Raw genomic sequence first — 24,550 nt, forward strand, 5'->3', positions numbered from 1 at the left:
CCATATTTGATGCCAAAACAGGCCTAATTCCTATACCCCTTATTTTAGGGGAAAATGCACCCCGCCTTCCCCCCACACACAGTTTCTTCTTGGCAGCTTGACTCAGCAAAACACTCACAGCTGTGAGTGCTCTAAGCTTTCAGAGCCTCCACTCAATGAGATGAGGCTCGTCCCCACCCAGGAGCCAGAGCAGCATCACCATTTTGCTCCCATTTCCAAAATGCTCTCCTGTTGAGAGGAAGAGCTATAAAAACAAATAGGAGATTTATGATTTTGGGGAAAAGTGATCTTCATGTATTTTTCCATTAGAAGCACCACTGCTCGTGGGGCTGTTAAGAACTTCTGGCCTCTCCCTGCTGGACGGCTGTGTCCGGCACTCAGGGCGCAGAGCTCGCTCGGCCGGGGCAACAGCTGGGCCCGTGAAACAGCTCCTGCGGCCCCGCCTCTGATGGCAATTCCAGGGACTCTTCAGAGGGACACGGGCGCCTTCTCCCTGTCACTTCTCAGCTCCTTCTCAGAACCACAGAAATAGGCTACAGGTAAGTTCACAGGAAGAGAGAGGGGTTACCCAAAAAAGCACCTTCGTATATTTTTTTGTCTTTTTTTTACTATTTGAATTTTTACTGTAGGCATTAATTTTTTAATTAAAATAGTTCATTTTAATTAACACTTTATCAGAAGGGAAAAGTCCACCCCCAAAGCAGGACCTGTCCTGCGTCAGTAAGTGGATCCAGGTCCACAGTGAGGATCCTTGCACCCTCAGAGGAGCGCGGAGGTCGCCACTTTGATCAGCCCATTCTTGGGTCTCCCAGGTGCCAGAGGCTGGGTGACTCGCCAAAACAATTAAAAATATATCTCTTTCATATATTTTCACTTCATATATTTTTTTAATATCTTGCCCCCAATGTAAATACTCTCCATGCGAAAAAGCAAATTGCTCAGGACAGACAGCTCCGTCCCTACTTGCTATACCGGATTGTCCTGCAAGTGTCCCGTGTGCTCTCGGTTTTCCTTGAAACACTTCTCTTGGCAGTTAAATGAGATCCTTCCCATCCTTTCGAGGCATTCTGTGTGAACTGGCAGAGACCAAGGCACCAAGATGTGACACAGACTCGCCTGCAGGGAGCCCAGGACTCGGGGTCAGGCGCCAGCCCACGCTGGCCTGGCCCTGCTGGCACAGGGCAGTCACTGTCCCCAGGGCTGGTCTGTTCTGGGGGAGCCTGGGCGAGCCACCGAGGTCTCTCAGGGGCCAAGCTGTACCAAGGGACCTGGTGCCGGCCCAGCCCAGGGCATGTGGATGTGTCAGGGCAGAGGCCAGTGCCTGGAGCCAGCCCCTCCCAGGGTCCCCCCACCGAGGTGAAATGAGGACAGGGACCAATGCTCCACTCTGGCCTGGGCCCCACTCTGACTCCATTCACGAGGCCACACTGGATCCGCGAGCGGTTTATTGATTTAGAGTCACCACACTGACAGAACCTTGAATGCTCCCGCACACGGCACATTCAGTCACTGCTTCAACTGGTGACATTTTAACCTGTAGGCAATTGCTGCTACAGACATCTCCTTTTGTGTTTTAAAAATAAACATTTTCAAAGCATCTTACAGGCCAAAAAACCAGCAGGACCCTCACTCAAACATTCAGGAGTTTTTGAGGAAAACTCAGGGGGCAGCAGCTTTGAACGTTTCCCACCGGCCACAGCAGACACCATGAGAGCTTTGGCACTGGCCGCAGATGGCGTGGACACTGCAGAGAGCCGCCCCTCCGCCCAGCAGAAGGGGAAACGCTGCCTGCGGGAGCCACACAGAAGCATCTAGAACCCTCGGCCTTGGGGTCTGGGGGCTGGCACAGGGCTGAGATGCTCTGAGATGCTCGTGTAAAACTGAGAGGGAGGGATATCCAGCGGCCCCGTCACAGCCAGAGGCAGGACATGGAGAAGCGCACACAGACTGGAGGACATTGGGCAGGGATGCCCACGCCAGGCACAGCCCACCACCTGGGAACGTCACTGCAGGCCTGAGAGCTCAGAGTGTGCGGATGCCCTGCACGCCGGGGGGGACGCCTGCCTCCAGCATCCTCTCCTGACCTGCAGGCTGTCCCCGTCCTGGAAAACGGACACCCAAGGCTCTGTGCCACAGCAGGTGTGTGCAACCCTGAATGCAAGGGCAGCCTCCCGGGGTGGTGGTGAGTCTGCCCCGCCCCACCCTGGGCCTCAGCCCTCCCTGGAGCCCATGCTGGCCGGCCGCACCCCGCCCAACACACACACACACACACACACGCATGCACGCACACACCCATGCACGCACACGCACGCCCCTGGGGCTCACGGAGTGCTCTGGGCTCTAGTTCCAACACCCCTCAGCTCGCCCTGGCCAGTGCCCAGTGGTGGACACAGGCTGGCTCTGTCCCCCCAGGGCGGGTGCACAGCAGCCTCTCCTAGGAGGACGCCAGCGTAGCAACGAGGGCCCCGGGCCCCACTGCCAAGTGGAGGGCCAAGCCCAGGTCCTGTGGGGCAGCTGTGGTGAAGGAGGCCCTGGAGAGACCAACTCTGGCCTGATAAAGGAGAGCGCACGTCATGGCATCCCTCCGGCTTCCTCTCCACGAGTGCCAGGCACACATAAAACTGGCCATGCTCTCTGCACCTGGGCCCAACCCTGCCGGAGTCCCACTTGGCTGCATGCCGTCACCAGGGCGTCCACTCGCAGGCCGTTCTGAGACTGTGGGCTCTGTGTGCTGGGACCCTGGTTGTCCTGATGCTGCTTCTCCTTCTTGATCCCCAGTCCCACCCGTCAGAGGCTCAGCCCCCAGCCTACGCCCCGGGCCCGCTGTGGGCTGAGCTGATCTCAGGGGCCGAGGTTCCCTGACACCCTCTGTCCTGGGGCGGCCCCAGCCTGCCGTTCCCTGGGTCCGTGAGCAGCTACCAGGTTCTCGCTGGGTGTCTTCCAAGAGGAGACTCGCCTTCCATCCCCATGAAAACAACCGCATCCCAACCCTTGGGTGTAAAATCTGCTCGCTTGTCCTGGGAGTGAATGAGCACAAACACTGGCACACAGGCCCCCTGCCCGCCACCCTCTGAGCCCACAGAGGCTGATTGAGACCCCAGTGGCCGGGACACCATCTCAGGGGGCCACGGTGCCTGCCTGCCCCACACAGGAGGACAGATGGCCGGGCTGGTGCCTGTGGCCAGCGGTCACACGTCCTCGTCCTCCCCGGCCACCTCAGAGGGCCTTGGTACTGGCGGGGTGCACCGCATGGGGGGCCGGCTTCGGAGGGTGGCGGGCAAACACGTAGGCCTGCGCCAGGATGGCCAGGTCCACCAGCACCTGCAGCAGACCGCACACGGAGAACTGCAGGGGTGCGCCATTGAGCAGGAAGTACACTGTCTTGAAGGTGTCGCCACTCGTCCACATGAGCACCATCTTGATGCTGTGGAGACATGAGCCAGGGGTCAGGGGCAAAGCAGGGGTCAGGGGAACACGCACAGCGGTCCAGGGAACACACACGGGGTCCAGGGAATACTCACAGGGTCAGGGGACACACAGGGGGTCGGGGACCCACCAGGCAGTCAGGAGACACCCAGGCCCCAGCCTGTCCCTCCCATTCCTCCTGTCCCTTGAGGCTGCTGCGTGCACAGCCAAAGGGACAGGAGGGCCCTATGGATGGAGAAGCCTCGGCTCAGTGGGGCAGGAAGGGGCCAGCTCCGGGCAGGGCCCACGTGGCCTCCCAGACGTTCCCCCTTCCTGGCTGCAGGCAGATCCGCTGTGTGTCCCTCGGGAGACTCATGGTGGCCTCAGAGACACCTGCTCACACCACGTCCTGGGGGCCCACTCAGCAGGGGCAGCAGCTGCCTCAGAACTTCAGGAGGGCAGCCCTTGGCCACAGGGACCGCAGGGCCGCCCCAGGTCGTGGCACCTGGCCTAGTGTGCCCCATGTGCTGCTGATGGAGCCTGATGGCGGCCCCTCTCACCCCGAGCCCCTCCACCCCAGGCCCCTGGGGCCCCTGCCTGCACCCAGGGGTGCTGAGATCGGAACCAGAGGCCCCCGGGTGAAGCGGAACGAAGTGGGCAGCTCTCAGGAGTCCCTGCCCAGCCCCTTCACTCAGAAGATAATCTGAGGCGCTTCCAATTCTGTAATCGGTGCAAACCCTCCTTCAAATGCCTCTATTAGACCCTCTGGTCACAGGGAACAATGCCACTCACTGCCCACGGTCCACGCATTTCTCTATCTGCAGGCGGCCTCTAACGCCCCGGCTAGCGGAGTGCGACCATAAACACCGCTGTGTTTTCCTGCATAAAACGTTTCTGTCGGACCCATTTCCATCCGCAAGGTGAACTGTGACGGCTAATTAAGCTAGACCACGGAGTCTGTGGGAGTGGGAGCTGCCCGGCAGTGGGAAGGAGGGTGAGGACCCGAGTGGACAGGACACATGTAAGAATTGCAAACGCTGGGCCAAGGAGCCCTCCGTAGGCCGCCGAGGGCACAGTGGGGCACCCTGAGATCGCAGAGGGGGCTGCACCTCACCCGGGAGCCACTGACAACCTCTGAGGCCAGGTCAGTTCTCATCTATAAAACCCAGTCAGCAGCCCCTCTCCTGGACGCTCAGCACGTGGACGGAGCAGGCGCTGAGACATTGCTCAACATCCCCTCCTGGGCCCACTGAAGCATCCAACCGACCAGGCAGAACCGGACGGGAAGTGGAGATCTCTGCTGACCTTTCACCCCGGCTGTCCCAGGTCTTCCGGGATCACCACCCGGAAAGCGATGCAAGGCTCGGAGAGCTGCAAAGAAGCCGCGCTCCGGGCCGGCTCGTCTGTGGTCAGGCTCCCCGCAGCCAGGTGAGCACGGTGCACCTTCGTTGGCTTGTGGTGTCGGCTCACACAGTGTTTCAAAACTTTTGTTTTGAATTAGCAGATGACTAATTCTGTGTAAAAAAAAAAAAAAAAATCCAGATTCCTGGCTTCCCTTGAAAAAGATCTTTCTTGGAAGATTTTAAAGTATGCGTTCAATTCTTTAATAGGTATGGTGATCTATTCAGTAGATATTCAGGTTATCTGTTTCTGCTTGGGTCAGTCCTGGTAGTTTGTGGCTTTCAAGTAATTGGTCCATTTTATCCAAGTTGTCGAGTTTATGGGCAGAGCCGTTCACAGTGCTTCCTCCTAATGTCTGTGGGTCTACAGAATGTCTTCTCTTCCACTCCTAGGGTGGAATTCGTGTTCTCTTTCTTCTTTGTCAGTCTGACCACAGGCTTACAATTTTAATGGCCCCTCAACTCCCCTGGCAAGGAATCCTCAGTTTCCCATCATCTGAAAAGGTCTTCATTTCACCTTTATTCCTGAAGGATATTTTTGCTGAATATAGAACTCTGGAGTGACAGTTCTTTTCTTTCTGCACCTGAAAAATGTGCCACTTCCTTCTGACGTCCGTGGCTCCTGAGCGAGGCCGTGGCTCCTGAGCGAGGCCGTGGTGACGCGGGTCGTCTTTCCCCTGGAGGCGGTGAGTCCTGGCTCTGGCTGCTCCCACTCGTTTGACTCCAGGCCTCAGCAGTGATGTGGTGCACGCTTGGGACTGGCTGAACTTCTTAAATCTGTGAGTGTATCTTGTATCCAATTTGAGAACTTTTCAGCATTTATTTCTTCACTATTTTTCCTGCTCCACACTTTCTCCTCTCCTCTGAACTCAGATGGTGTGAATGTTAGACTTTTTGGTACTGTCCCGAGTCTGTTCTTTTTTTTCCTCCCCTGATTTTTTTCTGTTGTTCAGAGTGGAGGCTGTTTATTGATCTATCTTCACGTTCACGGACTCCTCTCTCACCTCCATTCTACTACTGAACTCATGTACATTTTTTATTTAGCTAATAGTATTTTTCAATGGAAAATTTCCTAAAATTTTTCTGTTTTCTTTTCTGTAGCTTCCATTTTTTTGCTGAAATGTTCCATCTCCCCATTCATTTCAAGAGTGTGTGGTCCTGCTCTTCTGAGCACGGTCATACTGGTGACTGTAAAACCTCTGAAATCCCGGTATCGCGTCACCCTGGTTGACCGTCTGTTGGTTGTCCTTGTTGTCTGTTGGTTGTGTTTTCCTTCGAGAGTTGTTGAGATTTTCCTGATTCTTCATACAGTGAGTAATTCTGGTTTACATCCTGCACATTTTCAACACCTCGTCAGTGCTATTTGGACCTGCCACACAGACAGCACCCAGTGGCCACTCTGGGCCTTGGCTGGTGGTGTATCCCACAGTTCAGTTCTCAAAGCCTTGGGGGTGTGGCCTAGGGCCCCTTCCATGCATGCCCAGCCTGGGGGTGGGCCCAGGAGTTCATGCACAACTTTATGGGATCCCTTTCCCAAGATGCATCGTCTCTTCCAGCTCCCTGATGCTCTGTGCTCTCAGGGCCCCTCTCCTGGGCCTCCGGCTGGTGAGCCAGGGCTTTAGTCTCCCTGGTCTGCTGTGCACACCCCACGGCTGGCCCTGCCTCCAGCAGAGCCCTGTACTGAGCACATGGACGTGCCCACGGAGCCTTCCTACAAGACGCCTCCCCACTGTCACCCTCGTGTCCCCACCTTGCTCCTCCCCGCCCCGGACCCTCGGTCACCTCCTTTCCTACATGCATGAAGCCCGGCAAAAAAGCAAGAAATGGTCTTTCTGGGCTGATCTCAAAGTCACAGATTAGACAGCCCAGAAGGAGTGGGGATGGCTCCCTTCACATCCTCTGCTTTGTCCACGCTGAAGTGAGGGAGAAGGGGGGAGCACAAGGCCCAGTCCCACTGGGGACAGTCATCACGGACGTTCCCTCTGTGGAAAGCCACCCCCTTAATGACCCAGACATGCAGCCAGACTTGCTTTGCCTTCTGCAGCTGTGCTCACACTGCACTTAGGGGGAACAAACGGGACTGCTCAATTTCACGGGAGGTCCCAACTGCCAAGGGTGAGACTGATGTTCTGGAAACTGTCAACACAAAGACACATCTGCATTCATTTCTTTTTAGGTCTCCATCTGACATCCGGCTCATGACTCCTTTCCCAGAGTTGGGCTCACACACTGGGTGACTCACGTGCAGGCACTGGGAGAGCTGGACAGCTCTGCTCCTGCCCAGTGGGGGTGGGGCCACTCCAGATGCTCGAGGCCACAGGGCAGACCCAGGGCCCCCAGAGGGGCAGTGGGGAGCGTGCCCGTTTGCTCTTCTGCCCGAGCAGGTGGGCCCAGAAGCATGCGGGACAGCCACCCTCACGGGAATGCCAGAGCCACTGCGTGCACGCCTGCACACACCAACAAAAATAGCACCATGCTGCCCCAAGAGCCAGCTGGCTGCAGCCCTGGTCAGACGGGGGCCAGGCGGCTGCAGTGAGGACAGCCAGGGGTCATTAATGCGCCAGGCTGTGACCGGAGCCCGTCTGAACAGGTGCGGCTCTGGGCCTGCTTTGCTCAGGCCCCGCTGCAAAGTTCCACAGCTAGAACCGATGTGGTGGTCCAGCGTACAAGACAGCCTGCCTGGTGCCATCACACATCCTGGCTGCTGGGGCCAGGCCCCCGCCCTTAAACACAATAAGGTAGCCTGTGTGGCTCCTCTTTTATGGAGGAGGAAACTGAGGCACTGAGAGGTTGACTCGCCCAAGGGCACCCCGCAAGTGCCTCATGGGGCTAGGGGTGGGGTGGGGATGGCAGAGGCACAGCAGGAGCCCCATCCCGGCACCACCTGTCGCCTGTCCCGGCCCCCTGTCAGTGCTCCTCTGGGCTCTGGATGCACAGGTGCACCCTGCACCCCAGCAGGTGGAGCTGTGAGGTCACTGCTCAGAGATGGGCCCTGCCTGACACACAGCAACATTTTTAGCTGCCCAGATGCATCACCTGGCCTCGGTCCTCCAGTCAGCTATGGCACGGGGTTGGGAATCTAACCGCCTCGCTGAGGCCCCCTGACCAGCTGCATGTGCAGTGGGCACTGGGCAGCGCAGGGGCACAGCAGCCAGGTCAAATGTCAATCAGCTGTTTCCACTCGGGTCCTGAGCAGGAAGTGAGCACCACCGAATGAGTGGCATGTGCATCAGAGGGGACGCTCTCATGTGGAGGGCAGGGATGCTGGACGCACAAACTCCCACCAATTCCAAGCCAGGCTCCCTCGTTCACACCCTCTGGTCACCCTGGGAGCCCATGGTGGGTGAGGCGTCTGCCCGAGCCCAGGCCTGCACTCCCCACGCCTCCCGGGATCCTCACAGCTATGCACTCCTGCTCCCCAAATAGGCTGTTATGTAATCCTTCACCCTTAACTAACAGAGGGAAGTGGGGGCGGGGGGACCGAGGAGGGAGGGAAGGAGGAAGGGAGGGAGGGACAGAGGAGGCAGGGAGGAGTCTCAGAGGTTTGGCTATCACTGATGAACACACCAGGGATGTCCTAACAGATACTAAGTCCGGAGTGGTGGGTCTGGCCTCGTCCTGGGGGTGGGAGTTCCACCCCGATGAAGGCCCTCCCTCCTTGGGCAGAGGAAACTCCAGCAGCCCCGGTTCCAACAGTGCAGGAAGCCCACCCGCAGGGCACAGAGCAGACACCTTGCAGAAGTCAGTTTGCGTGGGAGGGGAGACGGTCACTGTCCAGGCCCCAGGCTGCATTCTTCTGGCTCAGGCTGGTGGCCTGGGAGCTGGATTCCTTTTTCTAGGTCCCTCCGCATATCCGCCCATCCATCCCCAACTCCAGCTGCTGCCTCGTCTGCCCTCCCCTCCCTTCCCTGTCCCACTATTTTAATCTGGGCTCCTGTTACCTCATTCTTGGCTCCAGCATTTTCTTCTCAAACTGGGCTGCCAGATCACTACTCCTAAGACACTTCTCACCTCACCTTTGCCCTGCCCAGCAGTCCAGAAAGCCTCTCCTGGGCCAGTGCCCAAGAGGTGAGGGCCAAACTCCCGTGCCTGCACCCACTTCCCCTGGAGCCCACGACTCAGGCACCTGCACCCCCTCAGCCTCCCCCGCCCCCCTCCTCATTGGCACCTCCCAGCCTGGGCCCAGACCTGCCCCTCCTTTCCGCCCCTCAAAAGCTCTCCCATGATTCAAAATCCACCCAAGACACACTCCAAAGGAGTTGGTCTTTGTGACCTTGGGTATGACACCCAAAACAAAGAGAATAAAAAAAAGATGCATTCAACTACATCAAAATTAAAATCTTTTGTGCTACAATGGAAAACATCAAAAAAGTGCAAAGACAACCCAAATAGGAAAAAATATTTTCAAATCATATATCCAATAAGGTTCTAGTATCCAGAATATCTAAAGAACTGTACAACTCAATAATAAAAAGACAAACGACCAAATTTAAAAATGGGCAAAGGATCTGAATAGTTCTCCAAAGAAAGTCCAATATCACATAAGAAGATGCTCATTACTCATCAGGAAAACGTAAATCAAGTCCACAATGAGATCCCACTTCACACCCACTAGGATGGCTAGAATCAAAAGTCAGACAGTAACGAGCATTGTCGAGGGTGTGGAAAGGTCAGGACCCCATCCGCCGCTGGCGGAACAGAATGTGCAGCCACCATGGGAAACATCCTGGAAGGTCCTCAAGCGATTAAACACGGCTACCACATGACCCGGCAGTTCTGCACCTCGGCAAGTTCCCAGAGAGAGGAAAACACACGTCCACAGAAACTGGCACACGAATGTTCACAGCAGCACTATCCGCAACAGCCAAAAAAGACAAACAACCCAAATGCGCATCAACTGAAGAATGGATACACAAAACGTGCTGTGTCCATACAAGGATCCACACAACAAAATTGATATGTGGAACATGGGTGAACCTTGGGAACATTATGAAAAATGAAAGAAGCCAGACACAAAAGACCACGTATTGTATGATTCCATTTCTATGAGGCGTCCAGAACAGACAAACTCTCAGAGACAGAAAGTAGATCAGTGGCTGCCTAGGGCTGGGGGCGGGGGAGGCTGGGGCAATGGGAGCGGTTACAGGCACCCCTCGCTTTACCGCCCTTCACAGACACTGCGTGTGCACAAGACCCTCCACCAGCAAAAAGAGGGCAACTCGCTGAAGGCTCAGGTGATGGTTAGCATTTTTTAGCAATAAAGTATTTTTTAGTTAAGGTATGTATGTTTTTTGAGACATAATGCTGTTGTACAATTAATAGACTACAGGATAGTGTAAACACAATGGTCACATGCACTGGGAAAACGAAACCTTGTGTGACTCACTTTATTGTGATGTTCCCTTTACTGCAGCATTTGCTTGATCTCGGTGGTCAGGAACGGAACCCGCAGGATCTCCGAGGTACACCTGCACTAAAGGGCACAAGACTTCTCTTTGGGGTGATGAAAATCTTCTAAAATTAGACTGTGGTGGTGGCTGCGTAAGTCTGTGAATGGACTAAAATCCACTGAATCATACACTTTAAATGAGTGATTGGATGGTGAGTTATATCTCAATAAAGTTATTTTATAAAGAAGGCAGGGCTTTTTCTTCCTTTTAAGGGGCTTTTTCTGAACCGTTATTATTCTAGTCTCCTCTTATATTTGGCTGGCTGACTGGACTGTGTGTGTGTGTGTGTGTGTGTGTGCATGTACATGTAGTGTGTACAGGTGCATATATGTGGGATGTGTGTGCACACATACACTCAACCACACACGCCGTGTATGGCATCCTCCACTCATACAATTACGGGGCCTACCGTGTGTCAAGGACGGCATAAAGAAGACGCACGGGGCGGGGGGGTGGCGCTTGCCCCGGGGCCAAGAGGTTAAGTTCACACGCTCCGCTTTGGCGGCCCAGGGTTTCACCGGTTCGGATCCTGGGCACAGACCTAGCACCACTCGTCAGGCCGTGCTGAGGCAGCACCCCACACAGCACACCCAGAAGGACCTACAACTAGAATATACAACTATGTACTGGGGGCCTTTGGGGAGAAGAAGAAGAAGAAAAAAATTAAAAGATTGGCAGATATTAGCTCAGAGCCAATCTTTAAAAAAAAAAAAAAAAAAGACGTGTGGGGGCTGAGAAGTGGAGTGGATGCAGCCCCTGGGGAGACGCTGCTCCATCCCCAGGCAGCTAAGACTCCAAGCTGCTCACCTGGGGCTCAATATGATGCCAGAGCTGGACCAGGTGACCCGTCTCCCGGACGCGGCCGTCAAGGCATGAAAACCAGGTGTCCCAGCTGGGACTAGGCCGTGGCCTGGGCAGCCTGAGATGCTGCCCTGGAGAGGTGGGTTAAATTCTGCCCACTGCTGCCACAGCGCGGCCTCAGCTCCCCCACCTCAGCTGCGGCTCAGCCCCCCGACTGCACGATGGCTGCGACGCGTGCCCCACACAGACGGACACACGGCCCCTCCCTCCCTCCTGCCACCCCCTCACAGGCCACTGCGGCCAGTCACACCAGGGCCTGCCGTGGGCGGGCGCCCCGCGCTGCCTTCCAGAACTTCTGTGCCTCGGTGCTCCTGGCATCTCCAGAGGCTTCCCCATATGTCCTCCCACGGCACCCTCCCCATCGCTGGGCCTACGCGTTGGCCTCTTCTCATCTGTTCCACCCACCCTGGGCTCCCCAGTAATTACTTGTTAGGGAACAGTCTTCAGACCCAGGAAAACATGGAGGAGGGAGGCGGCTGGCATTCTCGCAGCATCTGCCTCTCAGAGCTTCCCGTTCTAATTAGTGAAGTCACTTCAAGCGCCTCATCACTTTTTATTACTGCTTCAGACAACAATCACTTAATATTCTTTTAAAGGGAAATCGTTCAAAAATATCTCTGACAGTTGCTCCAAAGAAAAAGTATGTGTGCATGTGTCATACACGTGTGTGCATGTGTACATGTGGGCGGGTGTGTGCATGTGGGTGGGTGTGTACACATGTGTATGTGGGTGTGTGCATGCGCATACACACATGTACATACACATGTACACACACATGTGCACATGTTGGCGTGAACGTGCACGTGTGTGCATGTGGGTGTCTGTGCATGCACATGTGCCCACGTTTACATGTAGGTGTGTGGACGTACACATGTGTGCATGTGGGTGTGTGTGCACGCACGTGTGTGCACTCAGACCCCTTAAACAAGCCCGGTGAGGCAGGACCCTCCAGGAGGCGGCCTGCGGCAGGCTGACGAGGAAGTTGACAAACGGAAGTTCAGAGCCTGCCCACCTTGAACATCCTAACAGTCTTTGATCTGACACGGACTTGAGGCCAAATGTCCCAAAGCGGGTCCGAGGTGGCACTTACACCTCCTGTGGCCCAGGCCGCCAGTGCTGGCTGGTCCTCAGAGAAAAGCTTCATGCGTCATTTTTCAGGCTTCTGTTGCTTTCCGTCCATCTCCTGCCTCTCCTGCGTCTGTAAGTGCCAGCGTGTGTGCATGCATCTCAAATGCATAACTGTAAACTGGAGACTACACCCCAGGAAGCACACGCGCTCCATCAAGCTCACTCATCAACCTGCACAGGGACACTCAGATCCTCATTTTCAGGATCACCGAGTCAGATTTACCAACCTGACTGCCAGCTGCTCTGGGCTCTGGGGACGCTGCACAGAGCAGGAGAAAGGAGGTCATTGCCCTAGGGCAGAAGACAAAGTGACAACCAAAGAGAGAGGACCTTAGACAGTGGCAGGCCCAGCTTTAGATCAAGAAGGCAGGATGGAGCAGGGAGCTGGGGGATAGAGGAGAGGACCAGCCAGAGTGTTCCAGGTAAAGGAATGTGCAAAGGCCCTGGGGTGCACATGAACTTGGTTAAGAGAAGCGAATGCTAAATGGAAAATGGCAAAACCGCTGTCCCTTGCCCATAAGAGAAACAGGATTGTTTTGTTTATGCACATGCTTAAATTTAATCCATTACTAGATGAAAACACCTTTAAAGTTTCCCTACACAGACTTCTTTGAAGATGAATAAATTTTTATAGGAAACAAAACTGTAATCTACCCCTGCACTTAATCTCCCTCCAACACACATTCAGTCTGTGCTCGCCCCTGAGAAAAGGACGCTTATCGTTTAAACAGAGAACAGAGTCACCTTCCCACATTAACTCTGGCACGCTTAACTTCCAGGGGCAGGAAATGGATGCCAGCTCTGAGCGGGAAACCTGTGACCCCCCTACCACCCAGAACTGCCCCCTTCACCTCCATGACCCCGATATCACCCCTCTCCACCTCAGGCAGATTTAGGGCAGGGTGGCATGCCAGAGGCCAGGAACACAGGCCACAGGCTCAAGGCCCAGGCAACCCCCAGCGGCCTGGCCCTGCAGGCTCGCCCACGTAAGCCCCAGCTGCATCCCTTCACATGGAGATGCTCTACTAGGCGTCCCACGCTCAATAACACGATGGCAACTCTGAACACGACCTAACGTGACCACATCTCCACTGAGATGGCAGGGACATCTTATTTCTCAGTCTTCCTAACAAGGACAAACACGGTCTTGACGGGACCCTGCACTTGGAGCCGACTGAATTAGCGACTCACGCCCATGGCAGAGACTGACTCCCCGCGTGGGCGCGGGACTCTGCTCACGACGTGACGACTTCTGTGGGTCAGGTCGTCAGTCCCCGCAGGGCTCGGGCCCCCCACACGCACACACACGCCGGGCGTTCCAGCCAAACCTCCTCACAGTCTCAACTGGAATCCCCTTCTTCTCTCGCGGACAACTCCCTCCTTCCGCTCTCTGCCTTCTCACAGCCAGCACCCGTGTGGAAGATGGCGGGGGGGCCACCGGGGAGAGGGACCTGGGTCACTGAGGGCTGATGACCACCCACGTCCTTCACACCCTGACGTCAAGATTTCAGTCGGCGCATGCCATTCCTCTTCTCAAGGTCAAATACTCCAAAGGCCACGCTCTCTGCCACTCACACGACCAGCTTCTGAGACGAGGGCCTGAGCCTCAGGTGGGAAATGGACACACAGCCGTGCCCACAGGGTGCTTCTGCAGAGTGAGACAGACCCAGCACTCTCGACGGGAGTCTCTTCCCAACACTGCTTTGCCAGATGAGTTACTACAGCCCCGCCAGGAACCCGTTACCCCAGGGGGCCTCTTCTGCATCTTTTGCTGTCACACACAAATTCTCCAAGAATTTGGACAATCACCTAGTGCCTATACTGTAGATTTTCCACATTCATAAGTGTCTCCCCAGGTGTCCTATTTTCCACAGGTGATTTAGAGAGTCAACTATTTCACTCCTTCATTTGTTCATTCAATAAATATTTACTGAACTGCTGTAATTTTCCAAACATTCATCAAACACTGGGGAGAAATGAATGGATGCGTCCCTGCCTTCAAGGCCTTCCGTCAAGCAGGTGAGACACTTGGGCTTCTGGGCTTCCCCTCAGTGTCAGACGGCAAGGACACTTCTGGAGGCACATGGAGATAGTGGTCAAACAGTTAATAACAGGAAGATGAAAAGTCCGGCCTAAAAGACAGCTGCAGACATGTTTTCCGTACTGAAGAGAAAACCATTGCACAGAAAAGCAAAGGTCAGTCAAAACCAGGCGAGACACGAACTTGGGCTTCCCAGAAGATGGACTCATCTCCCTATTCCTCCCACAAAGTACAACGGATGGCCCTGGACATCACGTATAACACACACAAGAAGACTCCCAAAGGTGGAGAGAAGAAGGCTAGGGACCTCAGCACTCAAGGACGACACAGTGGCCAGCCCTTGTGGGAAACCCTGGGTTTTCTTTTTGCCCCATGAATCCCAGACTTGGAGCTGAAGAAGCCAGCAACCTAGAAAGCCAGCAGATGCAGATCAAAAAGCCCCAGGAACCAGCTGTGCTCTCCATCCGAGAGACCAAGAACAGGGCTGCCTGGCAAGAGAGGCAACTTTAGACACTAAAGGCCCTACTCTAGACAAACAACACACAAGAAGTATGGCTCCTCCACCACCCATGACAGCAAAGAAGAGTGGGAATCCTAGTCTTCCACCCCTGCCAGCCACCCAGTCCTTCCGCCAGGGAGGTGACAGAGAAAGCCAGCTAAAACAGACCCAGAGTCTTATAACACGGAAATGTCTAGGCTCCAGTGGAAAATCACTCATAATACCAAGAACCAGGAAGATCTAACAGAACAAAAAAAGACAATCTTTAGATGCCAAAATTGTGGTGACAGAAATTTTTTTAAAACTAAAGGTTTTAAAGCAGCCACTGTAAAATTGCTTTAATGAGCAATTGTGAATATGCTTGAAACAAATTAAAGAAATAGAAAGCCTCAATAAAGAGAAAGTTTTGCCAAAGAAATAAAAGATATAAAGAAGAACCAAATGGAAATTTGATGTATTCAAAAATACAACAACCCAAAAGAAAGTCAGTGAAGGGGCTCAAGAGCAGAATGGGTGGGACAGAGGAAAGAACCAGCGAACTGGAAGACAGCACAACAGAAATCAGCCAACCTGAACAAGAGAGAAGACAGGCAGGGGAGCAATGCCTCAGGGCAGTGTTTGATCATAACAAACGATCTAACATCCATATCATCGAGGCAGAGAAGAGGAGGGGAAAGGGCAGGACTGAAAAAGTACTCAAAGCAATAACGGCTGAAAACCTCCCCCAAATTAGCCAGAAACAGAACCCTAGAGATTCAAGAAGCCAAATGAATCCCAAACAGGATAGATCCACACCAAGACACACATCACAGTCAAACTTCTAAAAACTAAAGACAGAGAAAAAAATATCAAAAGCTGCTAGAGAGGAATAACACCTTTCTTACAGGGGAAAAAATAATTAAAATGACAGGCGATTTCTCATTAGAAACCATGGAGGCCAGAAGGAAGTGGCACAATATTTTTCAAGCACTAAAAAAAAAGAACTATCAACCCAGAACGTTATATCCAGAGAAAATATCCTTTAGGGGTGAAAGGGATGTCGAGACACTCTCAGAGGAGGCAAAAGTGTTGCCGCCACTGGATACACCCTGAAAGATGGCGGAGGGGCTTCTCAAAACAGAAAGAAAACAGTAAAAGAAGGGATCTGGGAAGAGCAGGAGGCAGAAAGAACTCGATAAGCAAACATAAAAGTCAATACAATAGACATTCCTACTCTTCAGTTTCTGCATTATGTTGATTGAAGCAAAAATTATAAAACTGTCTAATGTGGTTCAAAATATGAGTAGAGGAAATATTCAAGAAAATTACAGTATAAATGGAGGAGGATAAAGGGAAATAAATGGAGGTAAAGTTTCTATACTCCATTCAAACTGGTAAATGGTGACACAAGGAGACTGTGATAAGTTGTGTATATTAATGTAACACAGACAAATCACTAAAAAAAATTTATACAAAGGGATACACACTCAAAAACATTAAATAAAAACAAATTCAAAAAAACATTCAAGTAAGCCATATAAAGTCAGAAAAAGAAAACAGAGAAACAAGAAACAGTACAGAAAACAAAAAATAACATAGCATATTTAGGCCCTAACATATCAATAATTATAATCAGTGCAAAGGGTATAAAGATGTCAATTAAAAGACCAAGATTGGTAAAATGAATTAAAAAAATGTACTCAACTATATGCTGTCTACAAGAAACTCACTTCCAGTATAGTGACACAGGCAGGTTGAAAGCAAAAGAATGGAAAAAGATATATTATGCAAGCATTAATCAAAGAAAGAAGCAGTGGCTATATTAGTATTAGATAAAGCCCATTTCAGACCAGATGAAATTACTAGAGACAGAGAGAGACTAACGTAATGATAAAAGGCTCATCTCACCAAGAAGACACAGTAATTCTCAACGTGTTTTCACCAAATAGCAAAGCTGCCAAATATGTAAACCAAAAGCTACCAGAGCTAAAACCAGAAATGGATAAATTCACAATTATAGTTGGAGACTTCGACATCACTCTCTCAACAACTGATAGAAAACTAGGCAGAAAATCAGCAATATGGAAGAACTCAAGAACACCATCAACCCAAAGATCTAACCTTAGAACCCAAAGTCCTCTAATCCTTGAGAACATTCCACTCAAAACAGCATAATACACATTTCTTTCCAAGTGCCCGTGGAACACATACCAAGACAGAAGATATTCTGAGCCATAAGACAAACTTCAACAAATTTAAGAGAACTGCAATCATACAGTGTGTGTTCTCTAACCATAATCAAACTAGAAATAAACAAAAGAAATATCTCTAAACACATGGAAATGATACAACACACTTCTAAATAATCTATAGATCAAAGAGAAAGTCTTAAAGGAAACACACATTCATAGTCATGAATAAAAATGAAAACATCAAAATTTGTGAGACAGCTAAAGCAGTGCTGAGAGGGTATTTATAGTGCTAAGCACTTACATTAAAAAAGAAAAATTCTTATATCAACAAGTCTTGTATCAACAAATAAAGAGCAAATATCAATGAAATTTAAAACAGAAAAATGAACAAAACAGCTGATTCTTTGAACAGATCAATAAAATTGACACACTTCTAGCAAGAGAGAATATACAAATTACAAGGAATGGAACAGGGGACATCACCACAGACCCTGCAACATCGAGAAGACAAGAGGGAATACTGTGGCCAACTCCACACTCTTACATTTGACAACAAAGATTGAATAGACCAATTCCCAAAAAAGCCCAAACTACCACAGCTCATCCAATATGAAATAGATCATTTGAATAACTGTAACTATTATGGAAATTGAATCCGTAATTTAAAACCTCCCAAAACAGAAATATTCAGGCCTAGATGGATCATCAGAGAATCCTAGTAAATGCTTAAAAAAAGAGTTAACACCAAGTCTGCACTATCTCTTCCAGAAAATAGATGGAAGACTTCCCAATTCATTTTGTGAATCTAGTATTACCTTAATACCAAAGCCAAAGAAATAAAAAAAAAAAACCTACAGACCAATATCCCCCATGAATATAGGCACAAAAATCCTTAAGATATTAGCAAGCAGAATTCAGCTATACACACACACACACACAGATACATAGATATATATACATTCATATATATAAATTATACACTATGGCTAAGTGAGGTTTTTTCCAGGGATGCAAGACTGGTCTAATATTTGGAAATCATCAATGTAATCACCATTAGCCAAGGAAGAAAAGTCACATGATCATATCAATCAATACAGAAAAAGCATTTGACAAAATTCAACACTCATTCAATACAAAAACTTTCAGAAAAACAGGACTAGGAAACTTTCTACACCTAACATTATACCTAATGGTGAAACACTAAATGCTTTCTCCTTAAGACTGGGAACAAGCAACCACTCTGTTATCACTGCTCTCATTCAACATTGTGCTGCAAGTTCTAGTTAGTGCAATAAGGCAAGAAAAAGAAATAAAAGACATACAGATCAGAAAAGAAGATATAAAACTGTCCCTATTTATACGTGATTGTTTACATAGAAAATCCAAGGGATCTACAAGAAAATTCCTAAAACTAATGAATTCAGCAAGGTGGCTGGATATAAGATAAACACATAAAATTAATTGTATTTCTACATACTAGCAACGACATATGGAAAATTAAATTGAAAATGCAATACCAATTACAATCACTCAAAAGCAAATGAAATACTCTGGTGTAAGTTTAATAAAATATGTACTAGACGTGTATCCTGAAAACTGGAAAACGTTGATGAAAGAAGCAAGGAAGATCTAAATAAATAGAGAGATATTCCATGTTAACGGGTTAGAACACTCAACATGGTAAAGATGTCACTTCTCCATAAACTGATACACATTTTTAATGCAATTTCAATCGAAATCTCAGCCAGATTTTTGGTAGGTATAGGCAAGATTATTCTACAATGTATATGAAAGGCAAAGGAATTTGAATAGCAAAAACAACCCTTAAAAAGAAAAAGAAAATGGGAGGAGTCAGTTTACCCAATTTCAAGACTCATCATATACCTGCAGAACTAAAGACTGTAAGGTATTGGCAGAAGGAGAGACAGACAGATCAATGGGACAGAGGACCCAGAAAGAGATCCATGCAAACATGCCAAACTGATTTGTGACAAAGGTGCAAAAAAAAAAAAAAAAAAAAAGAACATCAACCTAAGTCTCATGTCTTACAAAATAATTAACTCAAATGGATCACAGATTTAAATATAAAACACAAAACACTAAAACTTTTAGAAAAATACAAAGGAGAAAATGTTCAGGACCCAGGGCTAGGCCACGCATGGTGCCTAGACTTGACACCAAAATCATGATTCACAAAAGGTAAACTGATAAGTTGGACTTCATCAAAATTAAAAACATTTTCTCCATAAAAAAATCCCGTTAAGAGTATGAAAAGACAATCTATAGACTAGGACAAAGTATATGCAAACCAAATATCCAAGAAAGAAATAGTATCTAGAATATATATATATAATAACTGCTCTCAAAAGTCAACAGTAAAAAAAAATCCAATTAGAAAACAAGCAGAAGACATAAAGAGACATCTCACTGAAAAGGATATATAGATAGCAAATAAGCAAACAAAAGATGCTCAACATCATCAGCCATTAGGAAAATTACAATGAAAACCCCAATGAGATATCACAACACTCCTGTCGGCAGCTAATGTAAAACAGACATCCACTGCCAGCAAGAATGTGGAGAAACTGCTGGCGGGAAAGCAAAATGGTGCAGCCACCGTGGAAGACAGTTTGGCAATTTCTTTAAAAACTAAATATGAAACTACCACACAATCCAGCAATTGCATTCTGGGCATCTATCCAAGAGAAACAGATTTACGTTAATGAAAAAACCTGTACATGAATGTTTACAGAAACATTATTTGTAACAGCTGAAAACTGGAAACAACCCACATGTCCCTCAACAGGTGAATGGTTAACGAATTGCGGCACACCACGCCATGAGACACCACGAGGAACAGCTGTTGATACAGCAACCACCTGGATGGATCTCCAGAGAATTATGCTGAGTAAAAAAAGGCAACCTTAAAATATTGTATACTGTATGATCTTATTTATACAACATCCTCGAAGCGACAACATTACAGAGATGGAGAAGAGATCAATGGTTGCCAAGACTTAGGGTTAGGTGGGTAGGGCTAGGACAGAGGGAGATGGTGTGACCGTAAAGGGTGCCAGGCAGCCCTGGGGTGACAGATGCCGCGTCTGGACTGTGTCAGTGTCAGCATCCTGGCTGTGAGACTGGGCTGTAGTTTGCAAAATGTTACAATTGGGCAAAGTGGGTAAAGGGTACATGGGATCTCCCTGTATTATTTCTTTATTTCCTTTTTTTTGGTAGGTTATTTTTTACTTTATTTTTTATTGAGGCAAAATACATGACATAAAATTTACCATCTTAATCATTTTTGGTGTGCAGTTCACTGGTATGAAATATATCCACTTTGCTGTGCAACTATCACCACCATCCATTCCCATAAATCTTTTCATCCTGTAAACTGAAACTCTGTCCCCATTAACTCCCCATTCTTCCTTCCCCCAGCCCCTGCCAATCTCCACCTTTCTATTTATTTATTTATTTATTTATTTATTTTTAATAGCAGTAACATTGGATTATAACATTATATAGCTTTCGGATGTACATCATAATATATTTTGAATTCTGTGTAGATTACATCATGTTCACCACCCAAACTATTTTTATTTTATTTTTTATTTATTCCATCTTTCTGTCTCTATAATTTTGACTACTCTAAGTACCTCATACAAATGGAATCATACAGTATTTGTCTTTTGTGACTGGCTTATTTCACTTAGCATAATGTCCTCAAGGTTCACCCATGTTGTAGCATACTTCAGAATTTCCTTCCTTTTTAGGCTGAGTAATAATTCACTGTATATATATCACATTTTGCTTATCTATTCATCAATCAATGGATAGTTGAGTTGCTTCCACATTTGAGCTATTGTGAATAATGCTGCTATGAACATGGGTGTACAAATATCTCAACTTGCTTTCAATTCTTCTGGGTATATACCCAGAAGTGGAATTGCTGGATCATATGCTAATTCTATTTTTAATTTTTTGAGTATTTTTAATACTGTTTTCTACAATGACTGTACCATTTTGTATTCCCACCAATAGCGATAAGGCTTCCAAATTGCTCCACATTCTCATCAAGACTTACTCTTTTTTGTTTTGTTGACAGTAGCCATCCTAATGGGTGTGAGGCGGTATCTCATTGTAGTTTGATTTGCATTTCCCTAAAGATTAGTCATATTGAGCATCTTTTCTTCTGCTTATTGGCCATTTGTAATCTTGTTTGGAAAAATGTTCATTCAAGTCTTTTGCCCATTAATTGGGTTGTTTGTTTTTTTGCTGTTGAGTTTTGGAAGTTCTCTATATATTCTGGATATTAATCCCCTATCAGATATATAATTTACAAATAGCTTCTCCAAATCTGTGGGTTGCCTTTTTACTCTGTGGATGCTGTCTTTTAAGGCACAAAATTTTTTCAATTTATGAAGTCTAATTTGTCTATTTTTTCTTTTGTTACCTGTGCCTTTGGTGTCATATCCAAGAAATCATTGCCAAATCCAATGTCATGGAGCTTTTGTCTTAGATTTTCTTCTAAGAGTTTTACTGCTTTAGGTCTTACATTTAGGTCTTGATCCATTCTGAGTTAATTTCTGTAAATGGTGTTAGATAAGGGTCTAAATTCATTCTTTTGCATGTGGAAATCCAGTTTTCCCACCATCATCTGTTGAAAAGACTCTCCTTTCCCCACTGAGTGGTCTTGGCTCCCTTGTCGAAAAGCATTTGACCATATATGTGACGGTTTATTTCTGGGCTTTCCGTTTTCTTCCATGGTCTATATGTCTGTCTTCGCCAATAACACACTGTCTTGATTACTGTAGCTTTGTAGTAATTTTTGAATCTCAGTGTGAGATTCCAGTTTTGTTCTTTTTTGAGGTTGTTTTAGCTATTTAGGGTCCCTTGAGATACCATATGAATTTTAGACTGGGTTTTTCTATTTCTGGGAAAATATCGTTGGGATTTTGACAGCGACTGCATTGATCTGAGACCGCTTTGGGTGGTAGTGACGTTTTAACAAGACTAAGTCTTCCAATCCATCAACATGGCTGTGTTTCCATTTATTCACGTCTTCTCAAATTTCTTTTAGCAACGTTTTGTAGTTTTCATTGTACAAGTTTTTCGCCTCCTTGGTTAAGTTAATTCCTAAGTATTTTATAGTTTTTTGATGTTATTATAAATGGAATTATTTTCATAATTCCCCGAGGTGAGGGCCGCCCCATAAGGGAGTGCCCTGAGACCTCCTCTTGGTGGTGTTGGGGGAGTAAGCTGGGGTGTCATTTCCTACATTAAGGGGCTTGAACCTTCAGCTTCTGGAGACACTGTGGATCATGGCCTCCTGCCACTCGTACACGTAGCCTGCTCTCTGGCCTATCTCTGACCCATGGGTGGCCCTTCCCCATCATAAAAGCTTGGACTTGGAAAGTCAAGACAGTGTTGGATTCACACTCTCAGGGTGTCCCCTGCATGCCGGATACAAGCGCTGATTGCAGACATGTCAAAGGATTTAACCGGTAAACAGTGACAGCCAAGGTGCAGCCCAGCACACAGGTACACATGTATGGGCTGATGGACTCAGAAGCAGCAGGTGTGGGAGCAGTGTGAGCCTGGTGTGAGCATACTGCGCCACAAAGCAGGTGTTCAGCCTCAGTGAGTCAGTGGAGGCCGAGGGCCCACGGGGAGGGGACGCTACTCCAAAGCCACTGGATCAGCCATGTCCAGTTCTGAAGGTGCACATTAGTCTTCTGCCATCACGTGTCACTTGAAAGGACACCATCCAGGGAGAATTCGGTGGGGAAGGGACTGGAAGCCATATCATAGGAGTAACAGCTGACATGCCTGAGGGGGGTGAGCACAGAGAAGAGACCCCTCGGGAAGTGGGGTCATGATGACCTTCACACACACAGGGCGGGACTGAGGGTCGGTCCACATGGATTTCAGGGAAGAAGTTATGAGCAGTTCAGGCACTACATAAGGGGCCTCTAACAGAGCCTACATACAATTGTTAGTTCCTGTATGAAGAACAGAGCTCCCCATCACAGAGAGCAAGCAAGTGCTAGAGGAGCACCTGGCAGGAATGATGATTCTGAGCAACCAATCCAAGAGGGGCCCAAGGGATTCCAATGGACACCCAGACCCAGTGCCATGGGGGACACTTGCAGACCCACGCAGGGGAGGGAAGGGCTCCATGCACCAGCTTCAAGTACCATCCCACACTGGCCTTCATTACCTGGAGGACATCTGAAGACATGGATGGCAGCAGGACATTCGCTCTGCCCATGACACACAGCAACCACCAATGAGAGCGTATTTCATGACACACGGCCACCACCAACATGAGCACATCTCATGGCACATGGCTACCACCAACGAGAGCACATCTCATGACACACGGCCCCCACCACCAATGAGAGCACATCTCATTTCACAGGGCCACCAGCATGAGCCGGGGCTGCCTTTGTACGCTTCCGCACTCTGTGGGCAGAGCCTACTCCCCTCCCGCCCCTCTTCTATGCTCAGCACCTCCCTCCCACCACAACGCTTCAGGCTCCATAACCCTGAAGGAGCAGCTTTCAGCTCCTGCAACCGGTTATCTGCTTCATAAGAGGGTCTCAGCTCCCCTCACCTGTGGCACACTCACTAATGCTCATGCATCAGGAGGTCAAAGGACCAATGTGTTCAAATCTAAATTGCCCCTTAACTGGAAGTTTTACACATATCATTGAAAATAAAGCAGCTAGATTTGTACATATTTCATTTTTACCAAACATGTGGGCAACCTGGTGCTGATGGGCACAGCAAGAGCATCACGTGCCCACCTACCTCATGCCCTCCGTGGACTGGTGGCGGTGGTTGCGGTAGAGCTGCGGCACGCCCAGCATGGCCTCGGTCAGCACCGCCAGGAAGCCCAGAGTCTCCACAAACAGGGCCGAGTCAATGGACAGGTATGTGATGTAGCCCGCTATGCCCGTGAAGGCCAGGACACACTGCACGTAGTCCGCAAAGCTGCTCCAGTGCCAAAAGTAGTGAGGGTCAAAGTCTAGGGCAAGAAAGAGAGAGACGTGAACTGAGTGAGGAGGTCAAGGTCAACATGAGGGGAGATGGGAATTGAGTGAGGAGGTCAAGGTCAGCATGAGGAGGGAGACGTGAACTGAGTGAGGAGGTCAAGGTCAGCATGAGGAGGGAGACGTGAACTGAGTGAGGAGGTCAAGGGCAGCATGAGGAGGGAGACGTGAACTGAGTGAGGAGGTCAAGGTCAGCATGAGGGGAGACAGGAATTGAGTGAGGAGGTCAAGGTCAGCGTGAGGGGAGATGTGAATTGAGTGAGGAGGTCAAGGTCAGCATGAGGAGGGAGACGTGAACTGAGTGAGGAAGTCAAGGTCAACATGAGGGGAGATGTGAATTGAGTGAGGAGGTCAAGGTCAGCATGAGGAGGGAGACGTGAACTGAGTGAGGAGGTCAAGGTCAGCGTGAGGGGAGATGTGAACTGAGGGAGGAGGTCAAGGTCAGCGTGAGGGGAGATGTGAACTTAGTGAGGAGGTCAAGGTCAACATGAGGGGAGATGTGAACTGAGTGAGGAGGTCAAGGTCAGCGTGGGGGGAGAC

General features: G+C 49.2%; 1 protein-coding gene and 1 long non-coding RNA gene across 11 annotated transcripts in view; one reads left to right on the forward strand and one right to left on the reverse strand.

Annotated features, from left to right (window-relative positions):
* Positions 1–24,550, reverse strand: part of SLC66A2 (solute carrier family 66 member 2) — a 96,344-nt gene that overhangs the window by 24,653 nt on the left and 47,141 nt on the right. For 7 of the 10 annotated variants that reach the window (XR_011542143.1, XR_011542142.1, XR_011542141.1 and 4 more), the window contains one exon: positions 23,769–23,985. Coding sequence is in view for 5 of the 10 variants with exons in the window: in XM_070627944.1 (XP_070484045.1) it covers positions 23,769–23,985 (217 nt within the window). In the remaining 5 variants the exon portion in view is untranslated. Of the gene's footprint in view, positions 1–1,428; positions 3,425–23,768; positions 23,986–24,550 lie in introns of those variants that run through there. The other 3 variants (XM_070627942.1, XM_070627941.1, XM_070627945.1) reach the window with 2 other exon arrangements.
* Positions 3,340–23,986, forward strand: LOC139084615 (uncharacterized). The gene is made up of 2 exons (XR_011542148.1): positions 3,340–4,833; positions 5,337–23,986. It is a non-coding gene; the product is annotated as an uncharacterized lncRNA (long non-coding RNA).

The sequence above is a fragment of the Equus przewalskii genome, chromosome 7 (assembly GCF_037783145.1).
Source record: "Equus przewalskii isolate Varuska chromosome 7, EquPr2, whole genome shotgun sequence".
In the NCBI taxonomy this organism is placed as follows: Eukaryota; Metazoa; Chordata; class Mammalia; order Perissodactyla; family Equidae; genus Equus; species Equus przewalskii.